The sequence below is a fragment of the Equus caballus genome, chromosome 14 (assembly GCF_041296265.1).
Source record: "Equus caballus isolate H_3958 breed thoroughbred chromosome 14, TB-T2T, whole genome shotgun sequence".
NCBI lineage: Eukaryota > Metazoa > Chordata > Mammalia > Perissodactyla > Equidae > Equus > Equus caballus.
Genome location: NC_091697.1, coordinates 42,031,557 through 42,050,301, shown reverse-complemented (window position 1 = coordinate 42,050,301; position 18,745 = coordinate 42,031,557). Strand labels below are relative to the sequence as shown.

The 18,745-nt window shown below is 47.2% G+C and overlaps 1 protein-coding gene across 2 annotated transcripts in view; it reads right to left on the bottom strand.

Moving 5' to 3' along the window:
- GLRA1 (glycine receptor alpha 1) overlaps positions 1-18,745 on the bottom strand; it is a 78,935-nt gene that overhangs the window by 38,546 nt on the left and 21,644 nt on the right. For both annotated transcript variants that reach the window (XM_001503630.6, XM_001503632.6), the window contains exons 2-3: positions 8,018-8,145; positions 2,926-2,993 (exon numbers count right to left, since the gene is read on the bottom strand). In XM_001503630.6, the coding sequence (XP_001503680.1) occupies positions 2,926-2,993; positions 8,018-8,145 (196 nt within the window). The remainder of the gene's footprint in view (positions 1-2,925; positions 2,994-8,017; positions 8,146-18,745) is intronic.

The window sequence follows — 18,745 nt, the reverse complement described above, 5'->3', positions numbered from 1 at the left end:
ATGTGACATCTCCAGATCTCACTTCCCTCAGCTGTAAGATTGGGGACATAGTGTCCGCCATGTCTAGTTAATAGAGTGGTTGTAAGACCAAGTGTCTGGAGAAGGAATCAAGGAAGAGAATGAGTGTGAAAATGTGCTGAAAATTTTAAGTGGCATTTAATAATAACAGCTGCCATTCACTGTGTGTATCCTTTGTGTCAGGCACCATGCTTAGCGCTTTCTATGCCTTATCTCTTAACCCTCAGAACAGGTCACAAGGTGGATGCTATTGGTGCCCCACATCACAGATGAGGAAGCTGACTTGGACAGGCTGCCTTGCCCAGGGTCACAGAGCTGAGCCTCAAATTTTGTCTGGCTGTGGAAGACTGTGTCTTAATTGCTACACTGTCTGAGTAGGAAGCTAAATGCAACAGGAGTGAAATCTGGAAAGGCACAGGAGACACACGAGAAGGAGAAGCTAAGGCTCAGAGAAGTCTAGGGATTGCTCAGGATCACACAGCTAATCACCGAGAGTCTGGGGGCTTCAGTGTCCAGAGTCTCTATCATCATCACCGTCGCTGTCATCACTGGAAGCATTTAGACCATTCACTGGGATAAACACTTTCCTGCACATAATTTCCACCCTTAATAACTTCATGAGGTCGGTCTGCTAATCACTACTGGGATTTTAGAGATGAGGAAACTGAAGCTGAAAGACATGAAGCGAATCACATGGAGTGAGTGAGCCCAGGTCTATGTGACTCCAGAGCCTGGGCTTTCAAGGACCGCACAAAATAGGGCCAACTGCTGTTCTTTTAGGAATCTGTATCAGAGAAAGAGATCTCTGTGTGGTTGTTATAGGGAAAGAAGTGGGAGTGAGGGCAGGGTGCAGACGTGTACACTTGTCCTCAAAAAACCAAGTGCTTTACATAACTGGATGGGCCCTGACTTGGTTTGATGACTGTTTACCATTTCAGAAGAAGAGTGCGCATGTGAACACCCACCGCACAAGGACTATGAATGATGCAGATGCCAATGCACGTCTGACTTGGGAGGGAGAAGAAAAGCAGAGGGGCTCATCAGGAGCCCTTATAAGACATCCATTCGAAGTGTGGAAAAACTAGGCTTTTTGACCTGAATCCCAGTGAAAGCAGCGTTGTTCATTCCTAGTTGACAGGTGGGATCGTCTCCATCTGGAGATACGAGGCCTGTTAGTTTTAGAGAGTTTGATCAGTTGCCCTTTGGATGTGGGTGGGGTCGATTTGAGCATATCAAGGCAGCCTTCTTTGCAAAAGGACGGATTTTGGACCATTTGCCCCATGACCCACAGAGCTCAGTGATTTTTGCCAGTCTGGGACTGAAAGGTTAGATCTAATTTCCATAGATGTTTAAGACCAAATAACGGTTTGAATTGACAGACAGTCTATCTGATTTGGTTTATTTATTTTAAAAACTTATTGAGTGCCTGTTATTACAGCACTGTGCTAGCTGCTGAGGCTACCACTGGAAATGAGACAAGATTCTGGCCTGCAAAGAACTTCCATTACAGCGAGAAGAGGGGTAAATAAGCAGACTGCCACGGTGCTAAGTGCTGTTATGAGAGTTGTAAAATGTGTCGAGAATGGGTAGCAGGGACCCATTCTAGCCTTGGGTCAAGCACTCACATGAACTCATCCCCATGTACATACGTGTTAGATGTGAAGGCTTTCTATGGAGGTGATTCTGAGCAGAGACTTAAAGGAGAGTAGGAGTCAGCAAGGGAAAGGAGGCTGGAGTGGATGCTCTGGGCAGAGGCCTCAACAGCATCAAGAGAAGGCTGGAAACCGAGAGAGAGGGCACCCTCTGCGTGGAGAACTCTGAGCGAGTCCATTTATCCAGAGTAGGGAGTGAGAGAGAGAAGAGATGAAGCAGGGCCTTCTAAGCTTTGCACAGGAAATTGGGCTTAATGCTGAAGGTGCCGGGGAGCCACGGGGAGGATTAAAGCAGGAGAGCGGTGTGGTTAGGTTTGTGTTTTAGATAGACCACTGTGTGGGCAACAATGGATTGGAGGGGGCAAGATGAGAATCGAGCACCCTTTGCAGTAGTGTGGACAAGCCACGAGCGAAGCCTGAACTAGATTAGGGGCAGGCGGCCATCCGGGAACGGATGCTGTAGAGGACTTCAGGGCAGTAACATCCATAGGACTCGGTGACTGGCTGCCTCGCACTCTGCTCATAAAGAGACGACTTCTTGGAGGCTTTAATTATTTTCTCACAAGCTAGACCACTCCCGTCACATGAGTACAACTGATTGTTTTGTTTTCAAGGATTGAGAAAAAAAAAGTTTAAAGTATCATTACATTTATATAAATTTACTAATGTAATATTTACTCTGCAGAAATTTGAAAAACATAGGAATAGTGAAAGAAGAAAATTAAAAATTATCCATAGGTCTATAATCCAGAGATAATTGATGTTAACGTTTTGATATTTTTCCTTCTAGTCTTTTTCCCGAATGTAATAGATTTATTTTGAACTTTTTTACTACGGGAATTTTAAAATACTTCCCAAAGTAGAGAGAAGATTAGAATCAACGCAACATACCCATTTCAGCTTCTACAACCAGTCTTTGGCTATTCTGCAGTTGAATTTTTTAAACTTACAAGCAGGTCTTTACATTTTCTTTGAATCAAAAACTTTAGCCTGTTGATATAATTTTGTTTTTGGAACCCTAGGTGTTTGACTTGTGCTAGCCATGCTAGCTTTTTGGCCATTTTCAGATGTGTGTCTTCACCCAAAACATTGAACAGGACGGTAAAAATGTCCAAGTCTCATAGCATACCTCTGGAGACCTGAAAGAAACACCAGATTCCCCATCTTCCTGGAGAAGACCAGTGCAGAGGGTGAATGTTTCAGGGAGAGAGATATCCCCAGCAGGAAATAGCAGCTTATGTTTTGACTCACTCACCATAGTTGTCTCAGCAATGGAACCAAAGCTGTTGATGAAAATGTTGCAGCTCACATTCACCGGGGGACCTGCCAATCAAGAGAGATTCCTGCTTAGCTCCAGGGCCATGAAGAAACCCACAGGATAGGACCCGTCCCTGGAACACCGACTCCAGGGAGAGATCCCACTTGGTGGAGGAGACCCTTGCTTGCCCTCCACCCCATCCTCGAGCAGCTGGGACTCCCAGCCACTTGGCTGTGCCAGATTCCCTGGTCCCCAAGTGAGCACCAGGTACAGAACACCACAGGCTGAGCCGAGATGTACTTTCATTAACACGGGATGATTCATCATCCTGCCATATGGTTGAAATCCCTTCTCCAAACCCCATCGGCTGCCTTCTAATTTGTGGCTGAAATGTATTTACGGCTGCAACATTTGGAGGCCATCTTGGGAATCGCAAGGAACAGCAAGTTCCTTGCCTTGAACTTGTGAACCAAGAATGATTGTCTGAAAGGGCGTTGATGGGAATTACGAGCTGAGGAATCCAGAGGCAACCTCAAGGGAAGACCATAAGTCTTTGTTAAATACTTTCCAGGCAATTTTTTTGAAGCCTATTGCAAAGGATAGGAAAGAAGCAGAGGAATATTCGCTCTTTGGAATCTCATTGGTAGAGGGACCTCTGTCCAGCTGAAGCCCGATCTCTTCATTTTACACTATTAATTATAGCAGTTGCCGTTTACTGGGCATTTCAGGGTTTGCTGTGGTGCTGAGAGTGTCACTGACGTAATATCTTTCCATCCTCTCAGCGACTCCATGAGAAGACATGGTTATCACCTCCTTTTTACACATGGGGAAACAGGCTCAGAGGGGTCATTTGTCCATGGCCACACACCTAGTAAATGGTTGAGCTAGAGTCTGAGTTAAGATTTATGTAATTCCAAAGCTGGTGGTCTTAATGGCTAGAGTTGTAGGAAAGAGGTTCAGAGACAGGAAGGGGCATGCTTAAGGTCACACAGTGGCAGAATCCAGGGTTTTAAGCACTAGGCTTCCACGTGAGCTGACAAGAGGGCCAGTGTGAAGTAACCAGAGAGGAATGTGAGACCACGAGTAGGAGTGATGTATGCAGCAGGAGTGATGTATGCAGCAGGAGTCCAGGTATAAGAGAGGTTCTTGAGAGCGAGGTTTTAGGGAAGACCTCAGGAAGTTGATGACCTTGAGGTGACCTTAAAGGTGGCTTAGACTTGGATAACGGGCCATACTCATTCACATGAAGATTGCAATGTGCAATGGTGAATTTTTTCAGGCCCTCTTTCTTGTTGCTCCCCAGAGGTCCTGAGGCAGGCAGAGCAGAGTGACCGTCCCTATTTAACAAGTGGAGCACAGGGAGTTTTAGTAACTCACCTGGGCTTATTACCCAGCAAGTGGTGAAGCCAGGACTTGAACCCAAGTTTCTGATTGCGGAAAGAAGGAAGCAGATATACTTGCGTCCTCTGTTACCCGCTCCTCTCTGTCTCTCTTGAAAAAGTAGCCCAAGCATTTCACCCAAACTCAGCCAAGATTTCCTTCTTTTCAGAAATCTTGGTGTAGGAAGGGACTCAATCTTGTGGTGAGAATCCATATTTTCTCTCCAAGGGAGTGCCAGGATTCCTCAGTTTTAGACACAGCTCCGGTGCTGGCTGGCTCTTTTACTCAGGAGTGCCCCTTCCCTTTTCTGGGTCGCAATTTCCCCATCAGTCTGGGAGAGTAGCTCTTGATCTGGGCTGTCACTTGGAGCTCCAGTGGTTTGGACTTCCCTTATGGAAGCTATCCATGTGAATTACAAGGTTACGGAATTTCAGGGCTGGAAGGTGTTTAAAGCTCACCTAATCAATTGCTTCCCAAACTGATGTGCAGCCAAGGCTGTCTGCAGTGGGATCATCTCGCGGAACTAGTTAGACTGCAGATTCCTCGGCCCAGCCCCAGCCCCAGAGAACCCAAGTCCCTGGAGCTTAGTCCAGAGTCTGTTATTTAAGGAGCATGATTCTTGCGCACAGCCAAGTTTAGGAGCCACTGCTGTAGACCAGCTACCCACTCAAGGCTGAGAGCTTGAACACCTCCCGTAGCGGGGAACTCATTTCATCTTGAGCAGCCCTTTCCACGGTTGGATAGCTCTGCCTGCTAAAACACTTGCCCTATGTTGTGTGGAAATCTGCCTCCTTGGCACTTCTACCTAAACAATCCATTAGCTTTTTTTTTTTTTTCCCCTCATTTAGACTCAGACCCAGGTTTTTCTTTTCATTTAGCCTCATACCATTAAGATGCCTCAAAGAGTTACTGCCTGTGCCTTGAAATAACGTGCATGGAGTTCCCACCCAGGCCCTGTGAGTGTCTGGCACTGTGACTCCCATATAAATTAGGTCCTGATTTATGTGTGCTAGAGGGCGCCAGCCGAAGGACCCCATGGGGAGGTGCGGTTCATTGAAATAAATCTGAGATTAAATTATCCTCGAGAAAATTACAATCCGGCTGCCTTTGGCAACAGGATAATGTATATATTTCATTAAATATTAAAGTTTCATTTTGTTTTCGTATATGTGTTTGCATTGGGCTGTGCCCCTGATCCTGGGAGCCATTATCCTACACGTCTTAGAGGAGATACAGAATATCAGAGCCGAAAGGGCCTCGTCTTACTGGACCGTTTCACAGATGCAGAAATGGAGGTCCGGATGCATCAAGTGATTTACTCTGGGTCACACGTATCGGATAAGGAGTGAGAGGACTAGGATCCAATTTTAGCACCCCTTATTTCCTATATTGTGATTTGGATTCCCACTGTGTTCTGCAGACCCAGCCTGCTGTTCCCGGCCACTCGTGTCTGCAGGAGAGTCAGGAGCAGGCAGAATTTCTGGTGCTTGAAGGAAAGTGCTGAGTGATTAATCGCTCTGTGGAGTTTCCGAACAATGCATGCCTCTTCCTACTGTGTTGGGGTCACAGCGGCCTTATGTGCATGGCCTCTTCGGGAGCTCTGCCGTTTGTGTGGGGCTTTTGGGAGTCCTATTTGTGCCTGGTGGAACTGTGAAGGGACGACAGGGCTCAGGGGAGGAGGTCCCCTCATGCCAGTGTTTCAGCCCTCACCCCAAGGAAGAGAAGAGACATCTTGCTTCCTCACCCCTGGGGTGGGGTTCCAGGAGGATGCTCAGAGCCCGACTCAGAGGGCACCGAAGGGGTTAGAGACAGTGCAGAGTTGGGAGAGGCCTAAGAGATTTTCCAGTCCTGTAGATTTGGGGTCCCAGTGTTCGGAGTAAGGTTCTCAGTGTGGGGAGGAAAGGGCCCTGATTCAGTGGTTTCATAGTCTCAGATAAATTTTATTTCTTAAAAACGTCTACTGCTAAATAAGTAAGCAAATAAATAAATGAATAAGCAAATAAACAAATAAATAATTCACTGGCATTAGACAAAGAATTTGAGTCAGAGTAGCTAGCTGGGTTAGAATCCCTAGTCTTGACAGAGTGACTTGGGAAAGTCACTGAACTGCTCTAAGCCTGAGCATATTTGTTGGTTCATTCACTCATTCCTCTGTTTATGAAAGGTTTGTTGAGGGCCTTCTATGTGCCAAGCACGGTGGTATGCACGTGAACCTGGATGCCCGCACATCCTACAGAGGCCCTCCTTTCTCAGGAGAGCAAGACCCTGGCACTCAGGATGGAGTTCCCAGAGGGCCCACCAGGGGGCGTTGTGGGCCAGAATTCCCAAAAACTGCCAGGGGCAGGGGATGCAACCTGGTGGTCAGGTCTCCAACGTGTTTGATTTGGCCAATGGTGTTCCTAAAAGATGTGATTTAGCTGCCTACTTGGATGATTTCTCATAAAACCCCAGACTCGACTCAAGTCTTTTCTTGGAAGGCCTGCTGCCGGCAGGAGCTGAGAAGTGGCTGCTGGTAGATGGGCCCTGTGCTTTTTTTTTCTTCCTTTTCTGATTCCCATCCTGCTTCACTCACATGCCATACCTGCCTGGTCCCTCTGGGTGTTTGAGATTGTGACCCTGGTAGGGCTTAAACCCAGTGTGCTGTAACAGTCCTGACTTCTCTATCCTGGAGGGAACCACGGTTATGCTAATGATGCTGGAAGATAGGCCTCAGGAGCAAGGTTCTGGGGGAGCCATGGAGCCTCAGGGCACACAGGGGTGGGAGGTGGGCTCAAGTACAAACCTCAGTGCAGCTCCCAGACCGTTACCCATTTGCAGACACTCTGAGAAGGGGACTGGAGAACGGGAGCAAAGGGTGCAAATATTAGGAAGCTGTTACCAGCTGTCACTTCCCTTGTTTGGTCTTGGACTTGAGCCAAAAGGAACAGCGAGGAAGGGCATCTGAAATCAAGAATTGATTAGGAGGCTGGCAGTGGGTCCTTGAAATAAGAATTTTGCAGGGGTGCTGGCAGGAAGGTGGGAGTGTGCAGGCTCCCGAGGAGGCCCTGCATGCTGTACCTGCCAAATCCCACTCAGCGATTTGAGATGGTTACAGCCTCCTCAGGCAGCAGTGGACGACGGGAACTAGTCCCCTCTTGTCATAGATGTTAAGATCTCATAGGACTGTAAGAGCTAAAAGAAGCTTCTCAGATCACTTTGGTGAGGGTCTGTAAACTGGCTACCCACAGGGCATATGTGGGTCACAGACATATTTTGTTTGAATTGACATGTGTTAGGAATAAGGACATTTTGCATAAATCTTGATTTATGGCTCTTCTTGGAATACTGGATGATCTGGCAACATGGGCCTATGTTCCTATAGGGTGGACTAGGGCTAAGGAGAGGCTGCTTCCTTTAGAGGAACCAAAACTTGAACCCATTTCACCGCATTCCACGTTTGCTGTCTGTCCATTACACCAGAGGTAGCGAACAGGTTTTAATTCACAGACTGACTCCTGACAGCCAGAGGTGCTGTTGGGTTGGATTCTCGGAGGCTTTGTTTGGGCTGGGTGGGAGAGAAGACTGACTTGACTAACAATGGCTGTGTCTGAAAGAGGAAAGATCACGGGATGCACATCGTGTATTTACCGCCTGCGTACAATGCCACGCGCTTGCTCCTGTAATCTAGGAAAGCAGATCCCTGGTGATCTGGAAGGAAAGTTTTCTCTACCTTTAAAATTGGGCCTGATCCTGGCATCGTATCCAGAGGTTCTCCCCATGAGCTTGTCCAGGAAATCCGAGGGCGACATAGGCTTGGGCGCCGAGCGGGCAGCTTCTGCCTCCTTAGACGCTGCAAGGCTGGGAAGGGAGAGAGGAAAGCAGAGGGTTAATGACGGCCTGTGCTCATGCTGTGATCAGATCCCAGTCTTCCCCAGCCCCAAGAACCACTAGGCTGTTCTTAGGCTGAGAAATAGGTAATACGGATCCTTAAAGAGGTAAGGCCGAGGATAAGCTAGTTACTCTGCCCAAATATCAGCCAGCATGGGATCCTGGCTGGCAGCCGAGTGTCGGATGACTGCCAAGAAGCTGCAGACTCTTTTTGTTTTTTCTTCTTCTTCTCCAGAAAGCCCCCCAGTACATAGTGTATATTGTAGTTGTAGGTCCTTCTGGCTCTGCTATGTGGGACACCATCTCAGCATGGCCTGATGAGCCGTGCCATGTTTGTGTCCAGGATCCAAACCGGCAAGACCCTGGGCCCCCGAAGCAGAGTGTGCAAACTTAACCACTCAGCCACGGGGCCGCCCTGCTGAAGACTCCTTTAAGGCTGCATCTTTGGGGTTTCCAGCAACCCCACTTGGCTGCTGGTCTCCCTGAGAGAGGAGACTGAAGAGTTAACCTCCTGCCGGGCCCAGCCCCGTGTTTTGGGTGCCTGCGCTCTTGCATGGCCACGGAGCAGCACAGCCAGAAGGAATCTTACAGACCGGATAGTCCAGCCTTTCCCCAAAGTTTCTCTTCAGAATCAGAGTCACTAATTAAAAAAAAGGTTGCCTGAGTCAAATGCATCTGGGACACAAACGCAATCAGGCATCTTTTCCTCAGGTCTTCGCAGAAGCTTTAAGAAGCCTAGATGCCTCTACCTATGGGACTGCTAGCTCGTGAAACATGCACCTTAGAAAATGCTCAATTGGGAAACCTGAGGCACAGATGCAGGTCCCAGAGTAAATCAGGGGTAGCCTGTCTCAAGGGATCAAGGGTTAGGGGATTTGAGATCAAATTGCTGGGGATGCTTCCCGCTGTTTCCGTCACCGCCTCCCCACACCCCCACTCCACAATGTGGTTCGAGGTCCTCATCCACACCACAGCATGAACTACCGACGTCTGAGAACAGTGCCCTTCCCACCACACTCTCGAAGGCGTGCAGATTTCTGGAAGAGTCTAGATTGGAAGCCGGAGGGTTGAAGAACAATTATTTGGGTTGCTTTGGGCAACTGAACTTTCCTAGTCCCGAAATCATCCCCAGGAGATAGCTAGGAGCTAGTGCAACCCTGTCGTGTGGGGCTGAGGGGCTGGTAGGTTGGAGGAAGTGCGTGTAGAGAGAGAGGCGTGTGTTGCGTAAGACGGAAGATCCTGTCGCCTAGCCAAGTAGGACATCATGTTCCCCAAGGACTTGCAGTCAGTGTCTCCTGTTCTTCGCCTTGGCTCCTCTCTGATCTCATAGTTGTAAGTGTTGAGGTGATCGCCTCTAAAGGATGACTCTTAAATCTTTGTCTCTGCCCTGGCTTCCCTCTTAAGCCCGTCCTCACCTGCAAACACATGCAGGGCAAGTCCATCCGCGTGTCCTGCCTGTGCCTCCGTCCGCCTCCCATACTGAAGGCCACAGCTTCCTTCTCCAGCTTCTCTTCAGGGTCACAGTTTCCCCAGACGGCACCAACCTTTTCCCAGTCTCTAGGACTGGAGCCGTCCTGTCTCCTGTCCCCTCCCCTCTCTCATCGCCTCACTCAGCAGCTCCTGAGCCACGCTACCTTGTAATATAGTTACTTGAGTTTGCGTTTTAAGAGCAGGAATCATGGTGTCTTTATTTATTGTTTGTTCTTTTAATCTCCCGCTGTGTCTTCCATGGTGTCTCAAACATAATCGGTGCTCAGGAATTGCACGGTGAATGAATGAATGAATGAAGGAATGATATGCTGCTTATCAAATATCCTGGCCAGTAAGGTATTCATGAATATTCATATATGGGTTAACAATTTAAAAATAATTAGACTGTTATACCCAGGAATGAAAAATCCTGAAAGCGATCTGGTATTCCTCTGACGATTCAGAGGCGTTCCAGGATTATTGAGACGCTCATGCTTACGATCTGAAGATCCCTCGTTCATTTACTGGAGAGCTAGTTTTGATTGACAGGATGAGGGACAAATGCATTTTACTGTCTTTACATGTATGACTATGATGTTTGTGAGTTTGCGTGATGTGGGTAGGTTTCTAAGTGTGATGTATACGCGTGTTATGTATACAAGTATGTGGATGTGTATGGATGTGTGTGGGGATTAGGGCATGCACGGGGCTGTTTGTGGATGGACAGTGGATTGTGTTACACAGATTCGTATGTGCAAAAATGTGAATACCAGTGTTCATGTGAAAGTGTGTTGTTAAGTGTGGCATAATGTATGGGCATTTTTGTGTGTATATGTGGGGTGTATGTACATGTGGGGCATAGGATATGAATGTGTAAAATGCCTTTGTAGATGCATGTATATGGTGTGTATAATGCACCTGTGTGTGTTTCTGAAATGTACGGTGAGATGTAATATAGAATAGTTCAAAAAGAGTGAAAGGAACAGATGAGTTCGAGTCAATCCTGTCTTAGTTATTTACTAGCTGTGTGACCTTGGGGAAGTTACTTAACCTCTCTGAACTTTAGTTGCCTCATATGTCAAATGAGTTTTCCACAAGGAGTAACTGAGATGGCACAGGTAAAAAACACCTAGGGCAGTTCTTGCAGCATAGCAGGCACTCAATATATTGTCTTGCTCTTGCCTTGCTGCGTGTGTGTGTGTATCTGAAGCAGTTCAGAGCCAGTCTGAGGGTTCGTTGGGTCTCACAGCTGCTTTCAGCTGCACCCTGGACCCCACATGGCTAGGAAGTCCTGCCAGATGCCTTCCATGGCCGCCTGCTAGTACCACAGTCCCAGCCATTTCTCCATTCAGCCCCAGACTCGTGGCTGCTCTGTGGCTCTGGCGTGAGCAGAGGGGACCACAAGGCACGCAACTGGTGATTTACGCCTTTTCTGCTGCTGTCATTCACTTCTAGAACCTCTCCAGGAGTGGCAGTGATGAAGCTTTCATGAGGTCCTGTTCTCTGTCCAGCCGTCCTCTCAGATAACGAGATTTGGGAACACAGGACTCCCTCTCAGCAGTTACCAGAGCCCAGGCCACCCCCTGGCCCTTAGGCCTCCTTCATAAGCCTGAATCCCGTTAGGCGGTACAGTGAGAGAATGAATTCGCCCCCAATTATCCCCTACTATTTGCTATTAGCAAAATGCGCCATTGAACACCCACATCCTCCCCAAAGCTGCAGTCCTCTGCGCATCCCAGCTCCTAGGTCTGCAGCGAGGCATTTGCAGTCTGGTTACTAGGCCATTGACTCACTGAAAACCCGGCACAATGAACTGAACTGGAGGGAACAGAGACTCTGAGAAGTTAAAGAACTGGGCTCAGGTCACACAGCACTTTGATGAGAGAAGGGATTGGAACTCAAATTTTCCAGTGTTGCCTCATCTGAATGCTACAACGTGTGGGAAAGCCATCTGTAGATGGTGAAGAGTGTAGGTCGTGACAGCTGCTACTCCTGCTATTTGTTTTTGAAGCTTGTTATATTCTGTTACATCCAAGGAAATCAAAACGTGTGTCTGACTTCCAGCCATCCTGACACCTACACTCTGAATTTCCCACACTTCAAAACAGGGAAGAAATAGTTGTGAATTGCCAAAGGACCCTCTGTTTTGTCAAATGAGTCACGGCAGAATTCTCTGAAATGTCGAGATTCTTTAGTCGGGATTCTCCCATATGTCACGTTCCAGTGGTTTCTTGGGTATCACTTTCACATTTTTTTCTGTTTCTGTACCACCTCTATGATTAGTCACTTAAAAATTTTTCCTTAAATTGCCTCACTTCTTTTAAACTTACCCTGTTTTGAGAGAACTTTATATTTGACTACCTACAAATGAAAAACCAGTATTACTTGACATAGTAGAAATAATCATAATAATGAATACAATGAAAATAAACAAAAGTTTAAAATTCTAGTTACATCCTGTCGATTGCCAACATTCTGAGCCTGAGGCCCGCCCAAAGTTCCAGAGGAAGATGGGGAAAGGTGTTCGAGACACATAACACTGAACTGAGGCTTTCTTCTCGAGATAATGAGAAGAACTGGAAGAGAATTGGTTCACTAATAATTCACCTTATCATTGTGTGTGAACATCTAAAATCATCTCCCATCTTTTACCGCCCCGTCCAAAATCTCCCTAATTCTTTTTCAAATACAAAGCCTCCATTTTAATGCCCAAACAGCCATGCCCCTCCACTTGATAACCATGGTACATTTCTGTCTGTAATTAGCACATTTGCACAGAATTAGTCCACGGGCCCCCTGCAGTACCTTTGTGCTCTGTGCTCCTGTGCAGTGCATATATGCATCCCCGGGCCCTGGACGCACATTCGGAACCACAACCTCTGGGGAACTTACACATTTGCTTCAAGACAGTGAGCTACTGCACAGAGAACCGGGATGGAATCTGGGAAACGAAACATTTGATTGTCAGGATTTGCTGACCCTATAAAAGCATTTGGAAATGATGCAAATTGTTTCAGGGATTACTGCGATGTAATGTAGTGAATCAGACGTGGTTTAGACGGATTTGATTAATAGTAATTTTTAGAAAGATAGTGAGGTCCTCTGGGACCAAGTGTTCTGTCCCTCGCTGGGAAGGCTTATGGTGAAGGCTGCGCTGACTGGACAGAGCATTAAACCGTCTCCCACCCTTTAGTCAGGGGCTTTATCACACTAGGAGACTTTGGTACTTAAAAGACCTCAGTTTAGATTCCTAATGGCAGAGACTATGGAAAGGACCACTGTGGGCCTGGAGACAGGGTGACATAGTGAAGTGGGGGCTGTGTGACCTTTGTGAGTCACTTCTCTTTTTGGTTTTCAATTTCCCAAATGATAAAATGAGGGGATTAGAACAATCTCTAAGAGTCCTTCTGGCCCTAAACCATCATTTAATAGTCTACAACATTCCCTCTTTATTTTTCTTTTTCACACATCTGGTCTTGGGGTCCAAGTTCATCTGGACTCCTTTAGGGGAATGCGAGCGTGTTTGTGTCTTGGTTCTTCCCCATCTGGTCTCAAGATTTCTCTCCAATGGAAGAACTCATTTTTCGGGGATTTGTTGGGAGAAAGGCCAGATCAATGCTCAGATTCTCATTCTCCAGTTGCAACAGCAATTGGAAATAGAGAATCAATATGGAGCTGTCAGTCTGAATTTCAGATGAGCTGGGGTTGGGAACCATACCTGGGAGAAAAAGTTTCAGTTAAACCCTGCATGGCACCACCTCCCTGAGAACTACTCTAGGTTAGCAGAGGGGGGCCCCCCAACAGATCCCATCTCCTCAGTTTGCCATGGGCAGAGAAGTCAGGAGGTCAGGGGTGGAAAAGGGGCTGAAGGACAAGGAAGGGTGGAGGACGGACTAAGAGGCTGAGGAGAACCAGGGGGTGGATGCGTGGGGCTGCAGGAGGAGGTTGGAGGTGTGGGTTGAGGAGGGAAGAGAGGTGGGAGGGAAGAGAAGAGGCCAGTGTGGAAGTGGAGGTGTTTGAGGTACGGCCAGTGCTGTCAGGGAGGAGTTCCGGGAGCAGAGGATGGACTTCCAATGGCACTTGGTTGGAGGAGGGGTTTTTCCAAAAGTTTTGCAGAGAAAGTGGCTTTACAGTCAAACGTGAAGGTTGTGTATGGAGCTGACCTGGAAGAAATAGTGGAGGAAGAGTGTTCTGGGTAGAAGGAACAGCACATGTAAAGTCTAGAGGTAAGAGAGGACTTGGAGAAGTGAAAGAAGTTTACTGTGTGTTTGAGGGAGGGAAGGAGGGAGAGAAAGAAAGAATGAGAGAGAGAGAGTGAGAGAGAACAAATATAAGAAGTGAGGATGGAACACTGAGTCTGCAGGGTTGGGAGTCGCAAGGATTGGCCCCCTGGCCTATGCCCTTATGGTGCATCTGAAAGTTAAGGGAAGATTTTCTCTCCCCAATCTCTTTACAGTGCAAATGATCCATCCTGATTTTCCAGCTGTTTCTAGTTATACCGAATTATGACCTGGTCAAGCTTGGCAAATGGGCCCCCAAAGATTCCCCCAAGTGGTCGGTGACCAACTTGGTTTCCAGGCAACTCGTCCTCTGACTTGGGCCAGAATATCTATCCCCTTTGCCTTGGCAGGGAGGTAATCCATTGAGCTGGTATTTATTCTGTGCAGAAAGTACCTGGTCAACCAGTCAGAGATTGTTTGAAGGTCCATGGGCACTTACTTACTGTACAATTTTGAAGGTCACTGTGGAGCATAGGAAAAAACATTGGGATGCGAGCTGGGAAGCATGGGTTTCCAGTCTTGGCTCTCTCTAACTTTCTGTGTGGTCTTGGGCTAATTCTTTCTCTTAGATGGCCCTCAGTTTCTTTATCTGTGAAATGCCAGTTTTGGATTAGATCAGGCACAGTAAACAGTTTTCCCTTGAGTGCCACTCCATTCAAGTGCTGGTGGCTGCTCAGAGAAGGGTTCTGGGCCTGACCCGCAGGGCAGGGTAGCAGGAGGCACCATCAGCCTCTGCCAAGGGATGAGATTGTGGAGCGGTGGCTTGTCTCACTGCTATGGGACCTCCTCTAAAATCCTCTGGTCCTTCTGAATTATTAAGCACCTACTATATGCATAAGGCACTCCGGGGGAGATGCAGGTAAACAGATTGCTGCCGACAGAAAAAGCCCTGCATGTGGGCAGAGTTTGTGTCTGTCTCGTTCAGTGCCTGGCATGTGGCAGTGATCAATTATCATTTGTGGATGAACGGCCTTTGCCCTCTCATTGTTTATATTCAGCAAGTAGAATAGATTAGGTACCTAAACAATTATAATATGTTGCCATCCAGCTTAGGCCGTATAACTGGACTGCTATGGTGCTTCAGGGGAGGAAGGCAGTATTTGGGGGGAGGTGGGGACAGGAATCAGAGAATTTTTCTGAGTTTTATTAATTTTAGCCTCTGTGCACTTTTAGAAAGACCCAATATTTGCCATTGTCCATGTTGTGTACTTGGGGGAGAAAGCTTTCTTCTGCCTGTGGGCTGGCCTTGGGAAAGGAATGGAGAGGTGGTGGGGAGGCGTGGTGTCCTAGGCTCCTGGGAAGAGGTGGGGCTGAATGAGGCTGGCACTCTCCAGCCTTATGGACTGAACCAGTTTCCTGTCCCCGGCTCTGACACCCGCGGACTTGGGGGTTGTTGTGCAGCACTGGCCCTGCCTGTTATCCTCAGCTTTGCCTGGGTTGCATCCTCAGGTCAACATCTGGCTTCCCCTGGCCAGCTGTGCAATTCTGATTTTATTTGATTTCAGTAAGGGGCTTAGGCTGGTCTGGGAGTGACTGACATTTTATTGCTCTCACTTCATGATCTGCTAAGCACCCCTGGGAGCAGAATGTTGCAGTTGGCATGTCCTGAGCCCAGTTCTCCCCAGGGTCTTGTAGAACAAGACAACTTTCCTCCTTCCTGTCCCGCTTCCCACTGCTTTCTCTGCTTCCTGTAAGCACAGGTATCTGAACATGATTCTCTTCTGCAGCAAGATAAACTCCTGGATTCTTGGAGTTGAAAGGAACCTCGAGATTCCATCTGGTTCTTCCCGTGCCCCTGGGAAAGCCTGATTCTCAAGGGATCTCTCCTACTCCTTATCATTGCTTCCAGTCTGTTCCTTGGGAGAGCCTTCCATCCACTAACCCTCCTGCTTTATTTTATGTAACCCCACATGGCAGAGCCAGCAGTAGGGCGAGGCAAATGAGGCACCTAGCAAAATTTCAGGAGACACTCACTCCCAGGGTTGTGTAAGTGCCAACACTGCACTTGCAGGGCCCTGAGTGAACACCTCCTGAAATTTTGTGCCCTGGGTGCCTCACTGGCCTCACCCTGGTCCTGGCCCTCCTGCAGCATCCTAGGTCCTCAAACCCAGTCTATCTGGGGTAGAATTTCCTGTGTATGATAAAATGTATTCACCTGGAGAGGGAGCCGCTGCTTCTCACAGCCTCTCATTTTATTTCCAAATAGCTTTGTTTTTATTTTTCTTGTTTGGTGGCAAGAAACAGCATTACATATTTTATCTCATTTTATCTTCCCAACAGCCTGAGAGGTAGAGATGTCTGTCCCCATTTTACAAACAAGAAAATTAGGCCGTAAGGTGCGTGTGACTTGATCTCACTCTGGCATACCACTCTGTCCTTAAATTGGGTTGATGTTTTCTTTCTTCTCACCTCTCTTCTCCTTACTCGTGGGTACGTCTCATGGTTGGAATCATGGCAGCCCTTGGTGTTTTCTGGTTCAAGCTCAACATTCAACTCTGTAACCTTCCTTTCCCTAGGAATTGAGGCAAGGCCTTATGTAGGCAAGATCCTGAGAGAACGATTTTTGCAAGCTTCTTTCCAGGCTCTTAATAAATACAATTTTCATCAAGGACAGAGCCTGGAACATGGTCAGGGCTCAATAAATATTTTTTAAATGAGTGATATATACCTGGCATTCCAGAGGAAGCTGAATTTAGCTGTGCAGGTACTTGGCATCAGTGATGTGATTTGACTGGAGGAAAACACCTCCCCTCTGCCCCCCCATTCTAGCCCTAATGCCTAGTCAGTCCCTGGAGAAAATACCTGATGAACTCTGGGAAAAGCCAAGACAGGAAAAGGGGAGAAGATGCTGAAGATGCTGTCTTTTTTCTTTCAGGAGCATGCACAACTCTCCCATGGAAGGACTTGAATCAGTGGCCTAGGGCAAGCATATGTTGTGCATAAATCCCATATTTCTCCCCTCTTAGGTCACTAATTATAATTCTACAGCAGCCATCTGACTTTGCCCTGACTGTCCCTATGTGTCAGTTGGGGAAATTTTCCTGTGCCTCTGACCTGCAGCGTCATTCTGCAATCTGGTTCCACAGTGAAAGGACTCTTCACTTGAGCCCATGGGCATCAAGGAGCCCCTCAGGTGAGTTACAGTGTGAGGAATCCAGGGGGATTCTTCAGAGGCTGGTGTGCTGAAGAACAGGCCTATGGGGTTTGCTGTGCCTGAGTCGTCGCTCTGAGTGGGCCCTGCGTCATCAGCATGCGTCCCACGAGCTGGAGAGGAGAGCATGTGGCTCTCATTGCCTTCAGCGCGGCTTTCTTTATAATCAGGTCCATCGCCCTGGAAAAGCACCTCTTTGCAGAGAACGCGGCTCAGGGCCTCTGGACAAAAAGTTTTGGGGAAAAAGATTACATTGATTAACAGGGACTGGTCATTTGAGGTTGCAAAGACCTGGGAGTATAAATATTGAGGAGAAATAATAGTAGGGTAAACACAGATAAAGACGTGATATTAGTTAATAACAGTTATAGCTACCACTCAGTGAGGGCTTACTATGTCCCGGGTACTTTACGTATGTTGCTGTATTTGGTCTTCTCAACAAGCCTATGGACAGCATCATCACCTCCATTTTACAGATGAGGACGCCAACACTTGCGTTTTCAGAAATTTAGCCAAGGTCGTACAGCTTGGAAGTGGCAGAGCCCACCTGTCAGCTGGTGTTTGAAGCCCATACTATTAACCACTACACTCTCCTGGCTCTTCCAAGTGACAGTGATTTGCAAAGTCCCTCTGAGGAGCTGCTCTGGTTCATGATATAAATGTTTGCCTGACTATTTGGAACAAGAAGTGAGAATTCACGGAGCTCTGGGAATTGGAAAGTTTGGGCTGGAAACAATGTGACCGTTACTCTCACACAGATAACACTTCTAGTTAACATGGCACTTCCAAATCGGTCACTGCATTTGATCCTCATACCATCCCCATGACAGCATCTCCATGTACAGGTGATGACATTGAGGCTCACCTGAAAGGTTAAGAGACCTGCTCAGGATCTCGGATGGCAGCACCTTCATGTGCCCAGGATCTCCAGATCTGGTCTGGGGCATCCTGACCATTTGGTCATTCCCAAAAGACAGGAAGGGGATGGGTGAAACAGTCTTGACTATTTATTAAATCGTCTCTCAGAATTTCTCTGGAGTACACTTCCCTTTCATTTTATTTTTCTCCATCTCAGTTCCCTCATCTTTAAAATACGACCTGCCTTTACCAACGGCAGGCATGTCTGAATGGCAGAAGGTCATGGTGCTTTTCCAGATGCTGTGGACAGAGACTCTTCCTTCTCAGGTCAGTCAACCTTTTCCATTCACCAGGCACTTTGAGGTAATCATCATCTCATTTGAGATTGCATTAATTTATTACTTCATTTATTTACTTAGTTATCCAAAATAATTATGGAGTGCCTACTATAAGTCAGAGGTTGTACTAGGCGACTGAGCAGCACATAAATAATCTAATAATAACAGCTAGCCCTTATCGATTGGTTATAAAGTGCCACACATCACACTAAGTGCTTTATCTGTAAGATTTAACCCATTTTACTGATGAGGAAACTGAGGTTCATAGAGGTTAAATAACTTATCCAGGTCTGCCTGACCCACAGACTTCTCTCTTAACTATATGAGTAATGAATATGCCATAGCCCTTGCTTTCCAAGGGCTCCCAAACGAAACGAGGGAAACCTATGTGAAGACAAATAAGCACTTGAATGTCTGGTCCTATTAGAAAAAACATACCACTTTTCCCTCCCAAGTCTGTACTAGTTCAAACC